This window comes from Quercus robur, chromosome 8 (genome assembly GCF_932294415.1).
Source record: "Quercus robur chromosome 8, dhQueRobu3.1, whole genome shotgun sequence".
NCBI classification, from domain to species: Eukaryota; Viridiplantae; Streptophyta; class Magnoliopsida; order Fagales; family Fagaceae; genus Quercus; species Quercus robur.
This window is the reverse complement of record NC_065541.1, coordinates 23441586-23461737: the sequence shown is the minus strand read 5'-3', so window position 1 is coordinate 23461737 and position 20152 is coordinate 23441586. Positions and strand designations below refer to the sequence as shown.

The following is a 20152-nucleotide window of genomic DNA, read 5'->3' as shown; positions in this document are numbered from 1 at the left end:
GCTTGGTATTACTTCAAACCTCAGGGGTAGTTAGTGAAATTTACCCTAAAAAATAAAATAAAATAATAAAGAATTAATTTAATTGATGAAATTTTTTTGTTACACAAGAATAGAAAAAAATTGTTTCTCAAAAAAAAAATTATGTATGAAAAAAAAAACTTCTAATACAATAAGAGTATAACATATATTTATAAAAATAAATTTTAAAATCAAGTGAACTTTTTTAAGATAGCCACGCATTTTTTCTTTTTTAATAATGGTTAAAAATACTATTTACTAGTAACTATATATGTTGCAAAGCAGCGTGTTTAGAGTCTTTAGACAGTGCGGCCCAGTCTCTCCTTTTTTTTTTTTTTTTTTTCCCTTTTTTTTTTTTTTTTGGTGTAAAGATTTGGACATTTGAGATTCATCGCTGGGTTTAGATGGAAAATTTGTTTAATTGAAACGTAAATGACATGCATATCGAATCATGAAATTTGGTGCAATTACGGCATTATATCCTGCAAACACAAATTTTATCCATCATCTATTTAGTATGTCCCATTCATTTTTTAAGCTATTATTTCAGCAATTACCTATATTCCAAAAGATGAGAAATATTTTTAACTAATCAATTCAGCATACATATAAAATCCAATAATCCAATACTTAGATATTGGAAAAAACTATTGTTTATATTATAAAATATAAAATATCATTTTGTTTCTATACTCTTAATTTGTTTTATACATATTGGTAGAAATTAGGATAAAATCCAGTAAACTACCCTGAGATTTGAAATAATGTCAAACACATCCAACATTTTTTTTAAATGACCAATTTAATCCTTTAACACAAATGGAGTTAATTTTTTCCATTAATAACAATATTTTCACAAAACCAAATTGAAACTCAGATCTACTCTCTCTCTTCCTCTAATTTTTTTTTTCCCCCTAATCTCACCAACTCTCTTTTCCTTTGCATGTATAAATCTGAAATTTTTTGAATAATCCGTCATTGACCCAAAGATTCATTCTTTGAATTTTTCTCCTTTTTCTTCTTAAAATCAACAACACAAACAAAGCTTTTCTTTGGTTTTTTTTCATAAAATAATTTTTTTGAAAGTTAATTACTTTGCTACTTTGCGTTTGATAGTTGAGAAAATCAGAGAAAATCAACCCCACCCTTTTCTTAATGAGAAATGATAAGTCCATAATATTTTCACAACATTTTTACAACAAATCTTAAGTGGCAGGTTGTTACTGGTTGTTATTGTTAGGGCAAAAAAGTAATTTTAGTGTTAGTTTCAAATTTGAACCAATAACAACTAACTACCTGTGATTTGTTGTAAAAATATTGTGGACGTAGTATCTCTCTTAATAGATCAACCAACCCTTTTTATTTGGGCAACGGAAAAAGGAAAAAGCTATAGAAAAAGTCACATCTCCTCCATGTAGAGTTTGGCAGCCGAGAAAATCAAAGAGAAAAGTTGAGAAAATCAATAGAAAAAGTCACATCTCCACCAATTAGCATTTGGCAGCCGAGAAAAGCAAAAGCAAAAGCAAAAGCTCCTTAAAAAAAGAAAAGAAAAAAAAAAACATTTTTCTCCTCTACAATGAAACTCAGGAAAACCCAATAACACCAATCAACTAACTCCACCACAAAGTTCCCATCAAGCCCCCAAGCAAATATCAAACTCCTAATACCCATGTTGGCCAAACCCAAATCCAGTAAACCCAATCACCCTTAACCTATAGAAAACTATTGACCCACCCCCAAAAGATCTCCATCACAAAATAGAGAGATGAGAAAGAAAGAGGATCCATCATCAGCAAGATTCAAATAGCCAAGAAAAGAAGATTAAGAGAGAAAGAAAGAGTCAGGTGAGATTAGGAAAAAGAAAAGAGAAGAAAGAGAGAGTCAGATTCGAACAAGCAAATGAAAAAAAAAAAAATTGAGAGAAAAAGAGAAATTCAAGTGAGATAGTAGAGAGAGACAGATTCGAGTAACGGCAAGCATTCACACCATTTGTGTTGAGGATTAAATTGGTTATTTTTTTTAACTTTAAGATGTGCCCCATACCTTAGGATAATTTATTGGAATTTACCTAGAAGTTAATATTGTCTTTGTTATGTTTAGCTTCATATCAAGTTATCCTTATTGTTCCTTCTCAAAAAAAAGTTAGCCTCTATTATTAACTCATTTACGTAAAATGTTTACATGGCAAATAGTGTACACTATTGGCATACATGTAGCAAATAAAATAATAATTTCTACTTAAAAAGCTTTAAGAATAATAAAAAGCCACATAAAAAAAATAAAACAAAAAATTTGAAAGGAAAAGTTTTTTTTAAAATATTTCAAGCCTTTTTTTGCACTTTCTGCGCAGCCAAACACAACAATCCAAAAACAAAAAAAAATTAAACTTAGAAGAAAATGAAATTGCAAGAAAAGTTGGAAATTTTTATATTTCAACCTATTCATCAAGCTCATCTCAATGTAAATGATCTATTGGATGTCATTTCAACCATCTTCTCCTTCTTACTTTGTTTTAATCTCTCCTCCCATAACTCGCTTTCTAGGAATCATACAGTGTTTTGAATTGTCTACATACAGTTTCATTTTTAGATTCAGACCCATCCACAAAACCAAAATCTCACAACTGATAATGTCATATTTGACCTAGAAAATCCACCGTGAACAATCCTACATTGACCGCTTAGAGTATCTCCAATAGATGCTCTATATCTATTTTTTGGAGCAAAAACACCACTGTTCACACTCCATTCACACTCCAACAAATTCACCATCTCCATTTTTTAGATTAGCTTTGCTATAGTGCTTCTCTACAAATAGAGAATACTGTAGCTTTTACTATTCTTTCTTCAAATGTTTTTTTCTATTATAATAATCAGGCATTGAATAAAAAAATGTTGGAAGATGTGTAGTTGTTAAAAAAAAATAATAAATAGTGAATAAAGAATGAATGAAGAAATAATATTTAAATAAGATGGAAAAAAAGATAGAGAACTTGTTGGAAAGTGTATTTGAAAATGTAGGTAGGTAAAAGCTAAATGTCACTGTTCATTGTTCAAACAATACAAAAATTTGGCTAATCTGCTGGAGATGCTCTTAGACCATCTTCTCGATCCTCTCCTCCTTCTAATCTTCAACTATTTCAACAAGATCGAGGCTTATTTATGGGAGAGAATGAAGACAGAGACACCCTTGGAGCAACTGAGATGGATTTGTAGAGATTCATCAAATAGATGGTAGGAAACCTTGTTGGCCTCTCTTCGAATGTCACAGAAATTACAAGGACTTTGAAGTTTAGCCATTTGTTGCGTCTCTTTTGTAGTTGATACTTAAGAAATTTGATTTTGAAGTTGTTTGGTCAGTGGGAAAATTATGAAAGGGTAAAGAAAATTTGATTGGTTGCTAGGAAAGTGATGGATTTTTTTGGTTGTATATTTATTTGAATTTGTGTATTTGGTTGAATTAAATTTTTGTACAAAGATTAATAGAACTATGGTTGACTTTATGGAGTTGATTTTTCGGGAAAAAAGTTGTATAGAAATTTTGTTAGAATTTCTTTTGTTAAATCCTCAGTAGTTTCACTTCGGTTGAGTTTGATTTTTGTATTTTTGGGTTGTTGCGTTTGGCTATTTTTTGAATGCTTGATTGATCACATAAATCTTGTTTGCTCTTGATTTTTTTTTTTTTTTTTTTTGAGAACATTCTTGATTAATTTTTGATTTGTTAATTGATTAATTGATTGTTTTCAAAAACTGTTTTTATGAGAATTCAATTGTAAAATCATGTTTAACAAAACCCCAATTAAAATCCTTCAAAGAAAAAAAAAGTTCTAATGAGATTAGGGTTTTGATTTCTAGATTTTCTTGAAAATTAGGGCTTATGTTTTGACCTTGTAAAACTAATTAGATTAGTGTTATTTTATGATCAAAGTACTTGAATTTTGATGCTCAAACTGTTTTCAAAGTGATTCAAAAGGTTTTTCAAAGTACGGTTTTAAAATAAGATTCCAAAACCTGAAAAGCTTTTAAATTCGTATAAAAACGAAGGTATGGAGGCACTTGGCACATCAGAGTCGAAATAAATACTTTGATTACATTCATTACAAGTCAAATTCTTAGTTATATAATTTGTTTGTTCCTATTAGGTTGTGTATTAGGATACAAGTGGTTGATGTTGAGAGTCTTGAGACCAAGAGTTTGTAGCATAAGTGATATCGTATAGTATATGACCCAAATAAATACGTGATGATATTCACATTAATAAGTAAAATTCCAATAAGTTTATGTCTTGTGGACATGTGTTAAGTCCCATCTCAGTTGGTTGTTGGGTTAATTTTGGGTTTATAGGTGATTATGAGAAAATTCTCAACCCGACTAATTCTTTTGTAAGTTCAGAATATGTAGCTAGCGCTTTTCTCAAGCCACATGAAACTTACCTCTTATGCAATTATTATATATATTATATAAATATAATAAAATGTACAATTTCTTTTAAGTGTTATAATTTACTTTTTGTAATTGTCTTCCTCATATTTTTACCCTCGTAGGTTAGCCATCCAGCGCAGTCCAATTTTAAAAAAAAAAAAAAAAAAATCCTTGAGTATAGGAAACAATCATACTGCTTTTGAAGATATTGCATCCTCTTGGCCTAACCATGATTACTTTGTATGTTAAGACAAAGTCAAGGAAACAGAGCAGTGGTACAAAGACAAGAGAAACGGCATTGTTTAGAGGAAGTAAAGGATGAAAACGGAGTCGTTTAATTTAAAGAGTCAAGTCTGTTGTGAGTGGGACACGTGGCTTAAGGTTATTGGTTGTAGTTGAAAGTTTGTTATTTCTATAGCCAAATTTTGTTAGAATCAGTAGGTTTTCCCGCACTAGTTTAGGATATTTTGCATTGATTAATCTTGTAGTATAAATAGTGAATTGCTTTGTATTTTTCAGTTAGATCATTTGTGAATAAGAAATTCAATTTTCCAAAAAGTTCTTCTTCTTCTTTTCTTTGCAAAACCTCCATACTCTGGTTTTCTTAATATGGTATTAGAGCTTGAAACTCCAACAATGGCTTTTGATCCTAACACTACTACTCTTCAACTAGTAGAATCATCCACTCAAAATACCTTGAATTCTTCCATGGCAGATGAATCAGCCAACAATCCATACTTTCTCCCTGTTGCAAAGAATCCAGGGATCATTCTCTCTTCACAAGCTTTTATAGGTCCAGAGAATTATGCTACTTGGACCAGATCTGTGTTCTTGGCCTTGAGTGCTAGGAACAAATTTGTGTTCATCAATGGAGCAATATTCAAACCAGAGGTTACTTCGCCACTGTATAATTCTTGGTGCAGATGCAATACCACGGTTCTTTCATGGTTAGTCAATTCTCTTAGCAAGGACATTCAAGTGTGAGGTATATCAACACTGCTCAAGATTTGTGGATCGATCTACAAGATCGTTTCTCTCAAGGAAATTCACCAAGGCTCTATGAGTTGCAGAAGGAGATTTCTCATCTTACTCTGGGTCAATCTCTATGAGTTCCTACTTCCCTAGATTCAAAACTCTCTGGGATGAATATACGAATTATCAATCTTATGCTTCTTGCACTTGTGTTTGCACCTGTGTTTTTTATAAGATACAAATTGAGATTCAATAGAAAGAGCATGTTTTTCATTTTTTTTTGATGGGATTGAATGATAGTTATGATCACATCATTGGCCAAATTTTAGTTGCTGAGCCCCTTCCTTCAATCAACAAGGTTTGCTCTTTGATTTTACAAGAAGAGAAACGCAGAAACATAGGTCATGGAATCAATGTTAGGGTTGAACCTACTGCCTTGTATGCCACTAATGGTAGTAACCCTAATTTTAGCCCCAATTTTAGTCCTACTTAGAATCAAGGCTATAATGGAGGAAAAATGGGGAATTCTAAGAAAGAGAGACTAGTTAGCACCTACTATGGCTTGATTGGACACATAGCAAACAAGTGCTATAAACTTCTTGGATATCCCTTGGGTTATAAACCAAAGGGGAATACTTCTATGACAAATTAGGTTTCTAGTGTTTTTCATTCAAGAAATTCAGATGGCTCAGATGGTTCTTTTGATCAAGCACAACATTGCTCCATCACTGGGAGTAGTGCCTATGGTGCTTCACAATCAGGTGTTAATGCTTCTGGTATGCAACCTGATGCAATGGTCTTTCCTTCACAGAATTTTACTCCACAGTTTTAGGCATCCTCATCACAACCACTTCAATGTCCTATTTCACAATCTCAATGTGAACAATTGCTATCATATATGTCAATTCTTAAGGATAATGCTGGTGCAAGTTCTGGAACACCACCTGCTCATCAAGTTGCAACTGTGATGACAACAGTTGTTGATACTTCTTCATCCAACAACTTTGTTAATAATTTCTTAGGTAATCCCTTTTGGATTCCTCCCAATATGTCTCACTCCATTTTCTCTACTCATTTAGTAGATAGAAAAGCCTATAAATCCAGTAATTGGATCATAGACACAAGAGCCACTGACCATATGGTTCATTCAATGACTCAATTAACCACAATTACTTCTGTTGTTCAAACTTATGTATCATTGCCTAATGGGGAGCAAGCCATGGTTACACACATAGGGACAATTAGGATTTCATCCACATTAACTCTTATTGATGTGCTTTGTGTGCCATAATTTAGTTTCAATTTGATTTATGTTAATTAGCTTACAAAAGCATATTTTTGCTGTTTAATTTTTCTTGGAAAATGCTGTTTTATCCAGGACCTGGCTCATTGGAGCATGATTGGTCTAAGTAGAGAAAGCAAAGGCCTATATCTGATGCAAAATTTTCCACAACATGCATCCTTTTCAGCTCTTGCTACTCCACATTCATCTTCCATTTCCTCAGATTTGTGGCATACACGTTTGGGTCATCCTTCCTTTTCAAAGATGCTTTTGTTGAATAAATTTGTACCTTTTGTTTCTAAAAATAAGTCACAATGTTGTGATATTTGTCATTTTGCTAAGTAAAAGAAGCTTACTTTTCCCGTAAGTGAGCATGTTTCTGTTTCGCCTTTTGAACTTGTACATTGTGACTTGTGGGGATCTTTTTTTACTGCAACTAATGAAGGTTACAAATATTTCTTAACTATTGTTGATGATTTTTCTAGATGTGCTTGGGTGTTTTTGCTTAAAAACAAATCTGAAACTGAATTCTTAATTCCTCAATTTGCTAGTATGGTGGACAATTTGAAAGAAAATTAAATGCATCAGAAGTGACAATGGGATTGAGTTTTGCTTACAAAATTTCTTTAAGAGCAAAGGCATTTTGCATCAATTGACCTATGTTAACACACCACAGCAAAATCTCATTGCTGAAAAGAAGAATCAACATATTCTTAATGTTGCTAGAGCTTTGATGTTTCAGTTTCAAATTCCTTTGTCATATTGCGATGATTGTGTTTTGACTGCAATGTACTTAATCAATAGGACACCTTCTAAAATTCTGCATAACAAAACCCCTTTTGAAATGCTTTTCAATAAGCCTCCTTCTTTTGCTCACTTGAGATGTTTTGGTTGTCTTTGTTTTATTTCTACTTAGCTTTATAATAGACACAAATTTGCATCAAGAGCTAGAAAATGTGTTTTCTTAGGCTATCCCCATGGTATCAAAGGTTACAAAGTTTTGAACCTTGACTCTAATTCTATTCTCATCTCTAGGGATATAGTTTTTTATAAGAATATATATCCTTTTGCTCAAAATTCTTCCTCTTTACCTTCTCACATTGTTGATTTTGTTTTCCTCATTCTAATTCTATTGGTGAACATACTCCATTTCCATCTAGATCTTCTTATGAATCCCCCGCTTCTACTTTACATACCACTCCATCTGTACCTCACCAACTTGATTTAGTTAATGTTGTTCCTACTTCACCTAATATTTCTTTCTTCTCCTACTTCTGATACTTCTTGTTCCATTGATCTTCCTCCTTCCACTTCCATTGATATTGATCCTATTCCTACATCCTGTTCACTTGTTGTTCCTAAAAGGTCAACCAGACCTCACCATCCACCTGCATATCTCACATATTACTCTTGTAAGACAGTGGTTTCGAAGCCTTCACCAGGGTCACCTTATGATATTTCAGATCATCTCAGTTATGAGAATCTTGGTAGCACTTTTCACTCCTTTGTCATGTCTGTTACTACTACACCTGCAGAACCTGCTCATTTTTATTAAGCAGTGAAATTTGCAGAGTGGAGAGCAGTAATGGATAAGGAGATTGTTGCTTTAGAGCAGAATAATACATGGACACTCACTCTTTACCCTTTGGGAAGGTTCTTATTGGATGCAAATAGGTGTACAGGATCAAGTACAACCCTGAGGGACCATTGAAAGACATAAGGCTTGTCTTGTTGCTAAGGGGTACACACAAAAGGAAGGGCTGGATTATTCTGAAACCTTTTCCCCTGTAGCTAAATCTGTTTCTGTTTGAATGGTATTAGTCTTGGCTGCTGTGAAAGGTTGGTTTTTACATTAATTGGATGTAAACAATGCCTTCTTACATGATGATTTGGCTGAGGAAGTATACATGTCTTTATCACTTAGTTTTCACAGCAAGGTGGAGAACTTGGTGTGCAAATTGAACAAGAGCTTATATGGATTGAAGTAGGCTTCTAGGCAATGGTTTGAGAAGTTTTCCACAACCATCTTGAGCTTGGGTTTTGTGCAATCAAAGGTTGATTATTCACTTTTCACACATTCACAAGAATCTTCATTTACCATCTTATTAGTGTATGTGGATGACATTTTGTTGACAAGCAACAATCCAGATTGTGTGAAGGAATTGAGATAGGTTCTTGACAGAAAGTTTGGCATTAAGGACCTTGGCTCATTAAGGTATTTTCTTGGTCTTGAAGTGGCAAGGACTGATAAAGGACTTAGCATAAACCAAAGGAAATATGCATTGGAAATACTCAAAGATATTGGTTATTTGGGCTGCAAACCTAGCAAGTTGCCTAAGGAACATAATTTGAGACTATCAAAGTATGAAGGTGCTCCTCTAGTAGACCCAAGTCAGTATAGAAGACTTATAGGAAGATTGAAGTATTTGACACTGACTAGGTAGAACATCATTTATGTTGTACATAGGCTGAGCCAATTTCTTGTTCAACCTAGGGAACCTCACATGTTGGCAATGAATAAGGTGCTTCAATACATTAAGGCCTCACCTAGTAAAGGTCTTTACTCCTCCAACAGTTCAGATTTACAGATAAAATCATATTGTGATGCAGATTAGGCTGGCTGCCCAGATACTAGGAGGTCCTTGACTGGCTATAGTGTGTTCATTGGAGGTTCCCTAATTTCTTGGAGGTCAAAGAAGCAAAGTGTGGTCTCTAGATCATCAGCTGAGGCTGAATATAGAGCCATGACAATAGTGGCTTATGAAATCACTTGGGTTCTACAATTGCTTAAGGATTTAAGAGTTTGTCATCCGAAACCAACTATGGTTTTTTGTGATAATCAAGCTGCATTGCATATAGTAGCTAACCTTGTATTCCACGAGAAACAAAGCACATTGAAGTTGATTGTCACCTGGTGAGAGAGAAAATTCAAGAAGGTGTTAAGGTCCAAAATATCACAATATTGTACCAAAGCCCAAAACAATACAAAAAGATTGAAATCCAAGGGCCACTTGGGCTTTCAATGAAAAGGCAAGACCCAAATCCATTAAAAGTCAATAGAAAGGGGCCCAAGCGCATGGGGCAAACATTGGACCTTACGAAACAAAGAAAGAAGAAGTTTAGCCCAGCCTTTAAGGGAGAAAATCGCTGGGGGAACCCAGAGAGAAAACTGAACTAGGATACCTGGGGATTCCTAGAAGCCTGGGATCTTATGCAGCAAGGCCAGATTAGGATTGAGACAACTCAAGGAAGCATGCCCAGGAGCACAAAGAATGAGAGCAGATGTGTCCCATCAGCCAGAAAGATGGACCATGAAGGAAGGTAGCTGGGGATCTTTCAGTCTGATGAAAGGGAATCCGCCCATTTAGGAAAAATGACAAAAAGAAAAGCAGCCAAAAGGTAGGTCTGAAAATGTGATATCTAGAAGTTTTAGAAAAAGAAAGATTAAAGGTTAGCCCTTTAGAACCCCCTAGAACAGAAAAGTCAGTTAGGGGCTTTTGAAGAGGGAACCTCAAAAGAAGGAAATAGTGAGAAAATAAGAAAAGGGCTAGTCACCAATGTTACTGACACAACATTGGTTTTGGTACCCAGAGTAGCAAATAAGGGGAATCAATGGTACACCGAAAACCCTAGAATGACACTATAAAATGAGGGACAACTAATAGTGAAAGGCATTCAACAACAGTGAATCAGAGGAAAAGATCATTGAGAAAAGTCTATAAGAATTGAAAAAGAGAAAAGAGAGGGAAAACACCGTTCGAGATCTTGAAACAGCCACTAGAAAAACACTTGGATTCAAAGGGATTCAAACTTTGCAACTCTTAGAGGCCTGCAGAGTCATCTAAATCTGTAATTTTTGAACTTATTTGGACCTTGTAACATATCCTAGTGAGCATGATGGATTAAAAAACTTAAGAAAATAATGAAACATTCCATATCATCCTAAGGATCCCTAACGTTTATTTCATTTTTTCTTCTCTTATATCACTTCTTTACTGTCCTTGTTGTACAATACGTATATGTTTTCTGTGTGTTAGTATGTATGTGTTGTAGGATCCGTGCTTTATGCACAACTTAGTTTGAAATCAACCCAACTTAGCTGCGGTGAACCAAGCCCAGTCCCTAAAACAGAAAGCATTGGGCCTAGGATCCTTGCTTTCTACTCGGGCTTGTGTGCTATTTTACCCAAATAATAATAATAATAATCTACACAGAAGGGAAAATCAAAACTTTTCATGTGGCTAGTAATTCACAAGTTGCTAACATTTTTACTAAGGCATTGGGCATTTCAGCTTTTACTAGGTTGGCACGCAGACTTGGTCTTAAAGACGTCTTTGTTCCTAAAAGGGTTAAGTTTGATTCACAACTTCAAGTCACTGAACAATCAGTAGTTCAGGACTTGAGGAGAAGTGTTAAGATAGAGCCAAGGAAACAGAGCAGTGGTACAAAGACAGAAAAGAAACGGTATCATTTAGAGGAAGTAAAGGATGAAAATAGAGTCGTTTAATTTAAAGAGTCAAGTTTGTTGTGAGTGGGACACGTGACTTAAGGTTATTGGTTGTAGTTGAAAGTTTGTTATTTCTGTAGCTAAATTCTGTTAGAATCAGGAAAACTGCGCTAGTTTAGGATATTTTGCATTGATTCATCTTGTAGTATGAATAGTGAATTGCTTTGTATTTTACAATTAGATCATCTGTGAATAAGAAATTCAATTTTCCAAAAAGTTCTTCTTTTCTCTGCAAAACCTCCATATTCTGGTTTTCTTAATATTGTAGGAACTTAGGCACTTGATTTTCTAGAAAATTTGCCTTTTTCTCTACATTTTATAGGTCATCTAATGTAATTTGATCTCTCTTCGATATATATGTTGACATCCAACAGTTATTCCTGACGAACCTGTTAACTTTCCCTGCCCTATTAATGCTAGGAAGTCTCCATTATCTTTCCCACCCAATTGCAACCTTACGCTATGTTTGGTTCAACAATGATGTTTTCTAGAAAATGAATCATTTTCAATAAAACTATCTCATTTTTCAATGTTTGGTAGTAACTTTAAATGAGTTGAAAAACAACTTAACTTCCTTTATTTGGTTTGCTTTAAGATAGAGTTATTTTCCAAAAAAATTTAGTGGAAAACAATCTCTAAAAATAAATCATACTTTTTATGTTGACCAAAGATAGTTTATTTTATTTTATTTTATTTTTATTTTTATTTTTTATTATGCTACTAAACATTGGAAAACACGAAAAACTATCTTTACACAAGGTTTTCCATCGAAACAAACGGAGCGTTAGTTCATTGTACCAAGTACCATCTTTATGAGGCAAGGATGTCTTCTTCTTTTTTTTTTTTTTTTTTTTTTTTGGAAAAAAAAATATTATTATGATAGTCAATATTAACAAATACAATTTGTTTTCATTATCCCTCAGCCTTCCCCCACCATAGGTTGACATTCAAGCTAGCAAATAGTGTTTAAACTTGATGCAGCTTCTGGTTTTAGACCGCTCTTAAGGATCAGAATTCCCAGTTTGGGGGCGGATAACAAGTCACTTGTACGGAAACAACCAGTTCCATGAATGATCTGAGAATGTTACCTCATGCTATAGATATCGAATGAGCTCGACCTCAAATTTTCCCTTCCGTGTAGACCTTATTTCTCCTATCTGAATCAAAGTAAATTATAAGATCCAAAACACCAGCCTATATACTTAAAAAGCCATTCCGTTGGCCAGTGGTTTCATTTGAATTTAACTACTCACCTTTAATCTTCCTCTTCCACTAACGGAGACAATATCACCAGTCTTGAGTGTAGTGTTGTTTTTAGAAACAGGAATCCAATTGATACGCAGCTCCCCCTTACTACACACAGATTGAGAACTTTCAAATGCATATACTTCTATCCTTATATAAGGCTAGAAGCTACTGTATTTCAGTTAAAAAAAAAAAAAAAAAGGGGCCAAACAGATTGCTACAAATCTAAGGTGGACGATGAAAAATTAATTTCCTTAAACAGGACCATATCCAGCTACTATAAAAAATATTGTACTAGGAGATATTGCTATTTAAGAAGTACGGGTGCGGATTCAGGTTTGGGTGTAGGTGCAGGTGCAGTGTGGCAACACGGTAATTTTTGAAAAAATAGGGTGTGGTAGGATATGTTTATTAATAAATTATTAAAAATATTTTTATTTATATTTTCTATATATACCTAAACATATATATATATATATATATATTTTTAAAGGAACATATTTTTTTTTTTATATAATGGTAAACATATACCAATTTAAGAACAATAGTATAATATAGATAATAAAGTCTTTATAAATCCATATCATAATTTAATATATTAATCTTTTTTTAAGAATAAAAATATGTTAGCCTTCAAAAAAATATATTAGCCCTCATAATGATAATAATATATACTACCTACTACCATTTAAAACAAAAAAATAAAAAAATAAAAGAAAGGTAAAAAAACGGAAACCCATTAAATTCTTTAAAAAAAAAATTGAAAAACAAAAGTTATTGGCCACGTGGTTGGTATGTGGGGGAAACAATAAAACCCACTAGGCACTAGTCTTTCAACCCTTCACTTCACTCAGTATTAAGTACTGACCAGGTCATGTGGGGCACACAAACTAAGAAATTAAAAAGAGAGAAAACAAAGAAGATGAAAACAATAATGCCAGAAGCTTATTTGTAGAACACAAAGAAGAAGAAGAAGAAATGCAATGCAGAAGAAAGAGACGATGAAGAGGGTGGTATGATTTTTCCGGCTGAAACAGATGACCACCGCACGCCGCGTCCGCACCCGTGCTTTAGTAAGAAATAATATTTGCTAGTTGTCATAGTGAGCATAATTCTGGAAGGGAAAGAGATTGAAAACCAGTTTGGGGGATATTTAAAGAGCGGAAAGCATAAAGAAAATTATTAATAAATGTTTTCAACATATAAAGCCCATAAAAATATCTGTGCATGAAAGCCTTTATCAGAACCACAAGAAGACAGTCATAATTTTAATGTCTATATAAGTGGACATTTTTTTATAAATTGAAATTCTTAAGACAATGTGGTTGATTCTGACAATGAAAATGTGCTGATGCATTGATGCTACTCCCTTCATACATGCCATTCATATATGAACAACATTTAACATGACATAAACTGTCATAAGCTTCCAATTGATTTAATAGATGCATTGAAAGTGAAGATCATCTTAAGACTGAAATGATTAGTAACCATGTGAAAACACCCAATTTGAGTAGAATCTAACACAGACTAACCAAAAAGATGGAAGTCATGGGGGGCAATAGTTGCGTAAAAGATAGGAGAAAGGCTGGCAGGATGATTCAGTGATGTGAAAGAATAGACAACCATAAGACATGTCACCAAAATGATTGATTATGCTACAACACTCTGAGAACAGACCTAACTGTGTATGATTTAGCAAAATATATGGCCCAGTAAAGATAAAGTGAAAAAAGAAAAAAAAAAAAGACAACCCCAACTAGTTTTAGTAACACTTTGTCAGGTCTGAATCGGTTTAGGCAAGGAATTCAGTATGTAAGTCAAATAAAAGATCACAGCCCACTAAGCAGCAAACCAACAACACAAGAATCCCTTTAAAAAAAGTAATATACAAGATGCCAGAAAATGTCAAAACATAGAGATAACAGTATATTCAAGTGACAGCTTGCATTAATGAAGAAGGTGGTACCTGACCGAGTCAACAAGTTTTGATCGTGAAATCTTAAATCCTGCACTAGCCAGAGCATCAACCCTTAGAGATGCTTCTACAGTTTTAAATGTTTGGGTCCTGTCAAGAGAAGAAAACTAAGCTTGATTCTATGCTAGAGGAAAATTATTTAGAAACTGAAAAAAGAAAGATTATCAAGATAATGACTGGCAACCTAGGTGCTTCATAATCAAGAGAGATCAATGGTATCTTCGTGCAAGAGACTGGAACATTACCAACCTGCAAGAAGAAAAGAAATCACAAACACAAGTAGTATGCAACTAAGTACTTCTTTGTTTTCAAGTCCAGTGGCTATAGCCCATTCTATATTCAAATCTTTTGAGGAATGTCATAATATAAAGGTAAAACATAACTTCTAATGCTATAAATTCCAGAACCAATTTATCTAAACTCAGGTGACAAGCATATCAATTCTAATTAAGATGAGTCCTAAAAGACAAAAATAAATAGAAAATAATAATATTCTTTTTCAAATTGGATGTTTACTGATAATGAAAAAGTAGTCCCAGAAAAGCAGTAGAGATGAAGTAACAGTACCTTGTCTAATGACAATATAATAAAGTCAACAAGTTCTGGAACAATAATTATTTGAGCTCCCTTCTCTCCCTGAGCAGTGAAAATTTAACAAGAAAAAAAGAAAGCAAAGGTCAAACTCCACTCAACAAAGCCCTTTATCCCACCATTGGGAGATGACTAGCTATTATAAAAAGATTAAAAAAAGAAAGAAAAACTAAGACAAGTAGATGTAGTTTTTCTTTTGTCCAAAACCAACTGGGTTTTGAATATTGGAGATGATTCTACCGCCCAATTTGGAAAAGGGAATATGATCAATCAAAAAGAAAGGAAAAGAAGAAAAGAAATGGAGTCCCAGCTGAGAGTTATAAAGTGATTTCTGCAGCCAACAAACAACCCATCAACCTTGTATACATCCAGAACAATAAGGAATACAAGTGTCATACAATGAAATGTCCCAATTGAGAGCCATCAAATTATTAATTCCCATCTCAAATGTCTTGTTATTTAGAATACCTAGTAAAAATATATCTCATGTTCAATTTGCAAACTCTCCTACTTTCCAAAAGTGCTCAGATCCCTATAAGCTACAAATGCCACTTAAGACATGAAAATTTTCAACTTTTTTTTTCTTATTTCTTTTTTCCTTTTGTAAGTACCAGTGTGCAGCCATGAGACACAGACTTGACATTATAGAAACCCTGACATGGCAAACTTTTATAAATCTGGTGAGTACATGACAGCATATGTATCTATAACCCCTTTATTTTTATCACATTGCCAATGTTATCATAGTTTACTCTCTCTCTTTCTCTCTCTCTCTCTCTCTCTCACACACACACACACACATACATGTTAGAATTACATCTGTTTCTGGCATAGAAAAAAAGTTTTCTCAAACTGTCCACGGCTCATATGATATAAATTACCAAAGCAAGTCAAACATGTCCATCACGACGGGGGCATGACCATGGCTCCTTTAATGTGTCCAAGCTATTTCGGCAGTACAAACATAACTTGAGATTGATTATAAAATTAGTTTTTAAAAGGATTTTTTCTTTTGAAAAGTAAGTATACAAGAGAGTAAGATATAAAAACCATAAAACCCACTATCACTCTCATCCAAATGAAAAGTTATCTTCGAAAGGAATTATAATTAGACTTCTCCATACAAGTGGATTTAGCCTAGCCCCCATTGGTGAAGGGAGTGTTGAGGCTGGGCTAAGTTTTTATGTTCAAATATTAGAAATGGAGGGGGAGGGGAGGGGAGGGAAGGGGCTTGGAAATGAGCTAAGCCTTCTTCATGGTGCAATGTAGTTGAAATTCAAATAGTGCAGTTCCATACGCAAACCTTCCCAACTAGTAGAAAAGCAAAATAGTATCCCAAATGAAAATTCAAATGATACCTGCAAGATAATATCCCCGAGTTTCTCCCTGGCAATCCCTTTATTAAGAATTGCACCAAGGAAGTCACCATGAGAACAAGGTTGAAACCCAAAGTTTCCTGTGACACTGGAAAAGTATCCATAAAACATAATTTAAGCAAAGGCTTCAATTAACTTACATGGTGGAGAAAAAATGGTGGAGCTACAATATAGCTTACCTCAATGCTGCAATTACATCTGGATCACTTGTCAGGACATCTGGATGTCCAATAGAAATCCGGCATCGCTCAGCCTAGAACATTTTATAATTTGAAAGATACCTCAATCTGTAGAGAAGATGAAAAATGTACGTATATACATAAAAGTAGAACTAATCCATTTTAACCTGTGGGTAACCTCCCTGAGCAACTGCTCTAATGTCAGATAGTTTTTCCAATGCCAGCATTGACTCCTTGAGCACTGGTGGAGTAAGAAAATTTGTGTGAAGAACTTCTCTTCTTGATGATGCTCGTCTAGCCTATAATAAATGCAAAAGAAATGGAGAAATTAAATTAGGCTTTATTTCATGACTGACTCAATCCATTGAATTCTGTATTAATGCAAATTTTTATTTATATATTTTTAACATTATTGTCCTTTCTACAGAAGATAAAAAATTAAAAAGGAAAAACAGAAAAATTAAAAATAAAAAGCAGATGCCCTTCAAAGGGAAATGAAGGCAGATGTTGTATGATGTTTTTTTTTTTTCTTTTTTTCTTTTGACAATTCGATGGTTGGGGGAAAGGGGATTTGAACCCTAGACGTCTCCATTAGAAACACTAGGATTGTATGATGTATTTATTAAAGGTAAATACCATTTCAAGAATATGTTTCACTTCTTCATTAGCACTTTTCTCTTCACCCTTTATGGCTTGTGCTAAGTGGCATATTTCTGAAGCTATATCACAGAGCATCAAAAATGTTAAAATAATCATCACATTATTCAGGAAAAAATAACAAACAAACTTATAATCTAAAAACCATTGAACCTAAGAGAACAAAATTAAAAGCTTTTCAAGTACAGAAGTAATAAAGAAAGTTTTGCCTAATTTTATCACCTCGAAAGTATTCAAGCACACAGGTTAACAATGAGGCCTTAGCCACACATCAATCATAAAAATGTTCAAAGGATAAGGTTTGCACTAATTTAATTGTTGTTGAGAAGCTGGGTTTTTTGCAAAATATAATAAACTTATCAGTACTTCCAAATATTTGACATGCAATATTCCTTGATATGGATTTCTGGATATGCTAGAAACTCTTTGTAAGTTACCCCAGTACATAAAAGTGTATAAGGTTCTTGGTGGTATGCTGGGCAGTGCTATCTAGGCCTGCCAAGGGACAAATTTCATCAAAGCAGTTGGATTTTTATTCCTAACTGCCTCATTGTTTATTTATACAAATTTCTGTTGGTAGGTATTGTCCTGAACTAAGGCTGGTGTTACCAGGATTGGCTTTTCTATATAAGCTTGATACTTAAACCTTCAGCTTAGCACATTAAACAATAAATGCACTCCTTGGCAAGCAGAGATGAGTCAAGCTTTTAAAACAAGAAAGCCCTTGCAGCTTCAAGCATTCAGAAACTACAACATATAACCAGTTGTCACAATATAGGGTTCATTTTCTCGTTTCAGCTTGAATTTGCTGATTTTGAACCCAAAAAAAAAAAAAATCTATAAGTCAGGCTTTTTATCAAACACCATGCTACCATTTTGTCAATTCACCTTGTTCAGTAATACCGTTTTACAATTCATGAGGATAACTAACATACTTAAACTTCAAATGCGTTTCCAACGAAAATACAATAATTATGATTATTCTTACTATTAGCATAGATAGGATTTAAAATACATGGTAACTTAAGACTATGCCACCAATATTCACATAAATTTAGTGTGCAACGCAATGTACAATAAATTACGTGTTTCAACTATTCAGCCAAATGGGTGTTCGAAAATCACATAATTTTACCACAAATCATACTAATAAAGAGTATAGCACAGGACAGCAAAGCCACAGTGCGCACCTGAAGAAGTGAGAGGATGAGTGAGAGTAAAAGAGCGGAGGACTTTGTAATGAGAGAGCTTGATGATGATGTTGTTTTTGTTGATACCAAGTCTATGATGAGAGCGAGCAAGAGCTAGAGCACAAGTTGCACGTCTTAGAACCCATGGAGCTGCCAAGCCAATGGCAGCCATGGCCGATGTTCGCAGAAGAATAAATTGTCACTCCAATTCAATTTACATTCAGGGTCGCTTGTTTTGGGTGTAAATGGTTTCAAGAAATCATTTTTCGTAAAATAGGCTGTTTGGTTGGCTTTGAAAATAGGCTTTTCCAGAAATGCTTTTCAGTTGACTTTAGTGTTAGGTGTAAAATGATTTTTGTTTTTATTTTACCTTCAAATATCATTTTCCGGAAAACAAAGAGAGAGAGAGAGAGAGAGTGAGATCGCGCCCGCGCGCAAAGAGAGAGAGGAAGAAGAGAGAGCCCATCGCCGGCGACCCACAAGCCTTCGATTTCGCCGACGACCTAGAGACTTCGCGCCACGAACCCACGAACCAATCTTCGACTTTGCCGGTGTGAGGGTACCTTTTTCGTGACACTCAGGCCCAAGGATTCCGGGCCTAAATGAAAAGGAGGATTTGGTGGACCGGGCCTTGACTCACCGCAGCTAACGAGCTGTTTAAGAATCAAGTGGATGTAGAAAATACTCCTGACAATATAAAGAAAATGACAAACAAGGATATCGAAGAGTGCCAAAAATTAACAAGGTAAATTCAGAAGGAAAGAAACAGGATTAGCAAAGCGATAAAAATTAGTGCTGTGGGGATTATGGGAAATATGAAGCAATGTTTCATTAATACATTATCTGTTTGATTACAGAAAGCTCATTAGGACGTGATACAAGGTTCAATCAAGCTCAAAAATTGCAGTCTTGAATGACTATTTCAACCTTCAAAACTTGCAAAGTTTGATTCTTGTTGAATCCGAGTATGTGCAATAGTGGCTTTTACAGGATACCGGGAAGCAATACTTGTTTTTCCCTTAGTATTTTCCTTTCTGCACAGATTTTCTGATAGTTTTTCCTGGAGAATTTCTTCTTTCTTGTGTTTCTTTCTTTTTTTTCGCTGCCCCTTCTTCACAACCGATCCCCTCCTTTTATAATGGAGTTTTTTGGTCTTCCCGGGGAACCGTTGGTTCCCCTGTTTTACTCTTTTGCAAACAGAGCATGTCCTGTTCCCATCGTCTCGGTAAGTCCCTTTTCCGTTTTTTCTCATTCTTTCCTTCTTTCAGCTCTGATTCTTTTGAAAGTTCCTGGTTGGCCATCTTCTTTGGGACGTGCTGAGGTATGCCCTTCTCGGCATCCCCATTTCTGACGTCTTCCACTTTTCCCCTTTTTTCCTATTTGGGCGGAATCCTGTTCTGCCATTTTTGAAAGTCGTTTGTTATCATTCTTCTTCCCTGTCCTGGTTCCCCGAGGCCTTTTCTGTCTGTGCCATGAGAGGTCGCTCGCGTTTTGCTTTTATTTCTTGTTTTCTTCTTCTGTCTTCTTTCTATCGATCTGTCCCATTCTTCCTTTTTCTTTGTGCCTGAAGGGATCCGTGCTTATTGATGGTTCCTGAGGATCCTTGCTTCTTATACTTTGCCGTGGTCCTCTTTTTTTTGGATGCTTCTTTTTTTTTCTGGGCTTCAGGATCCTCCAGGCCTTTCTTTTATTCCCTCATGGGTCTCCCGTATCTATTACTTTGGGCTTAGCTTGAA

The 20152-nt window shown here is 34.5% G+C and overlaps 1 protein-coding gene across 1 annotated transcript; it reads right to left on the bottom strand.

Annotated features, from left to right (window-relative positions):
* Positions 1–11960: 11960 nt before the first annotated feature.
* LOC126695029 (uncharacterized) lies at positions 11961–18838 on the bottom strand. The gene is made up of 10 exons (XM_050391633.1): positions 18417–18838; positions 17206–17288; positions 16737–16868; positions 16570–16643; positions 16373–16478; positions 14991–15059; positions 14608–14672; positions 14415–14513; positions 12454–12553; positions 11961–12357 (listed from the first exon to the last, which is right to left on the bottom strand). The coding sequence occupies exons 1-10, from the start codon at positions 18586–18588 to the stop codon at positions 12295–12297; spliced, it is 963 nt and encodes a 320-aa protein (XP_050247590.1). The 5' UTR covers positions 18589–18838; the 3' UTR covers positions 11961–12294.
* Positions 18839–20152: the final 1314 nt, after the last annotated feature.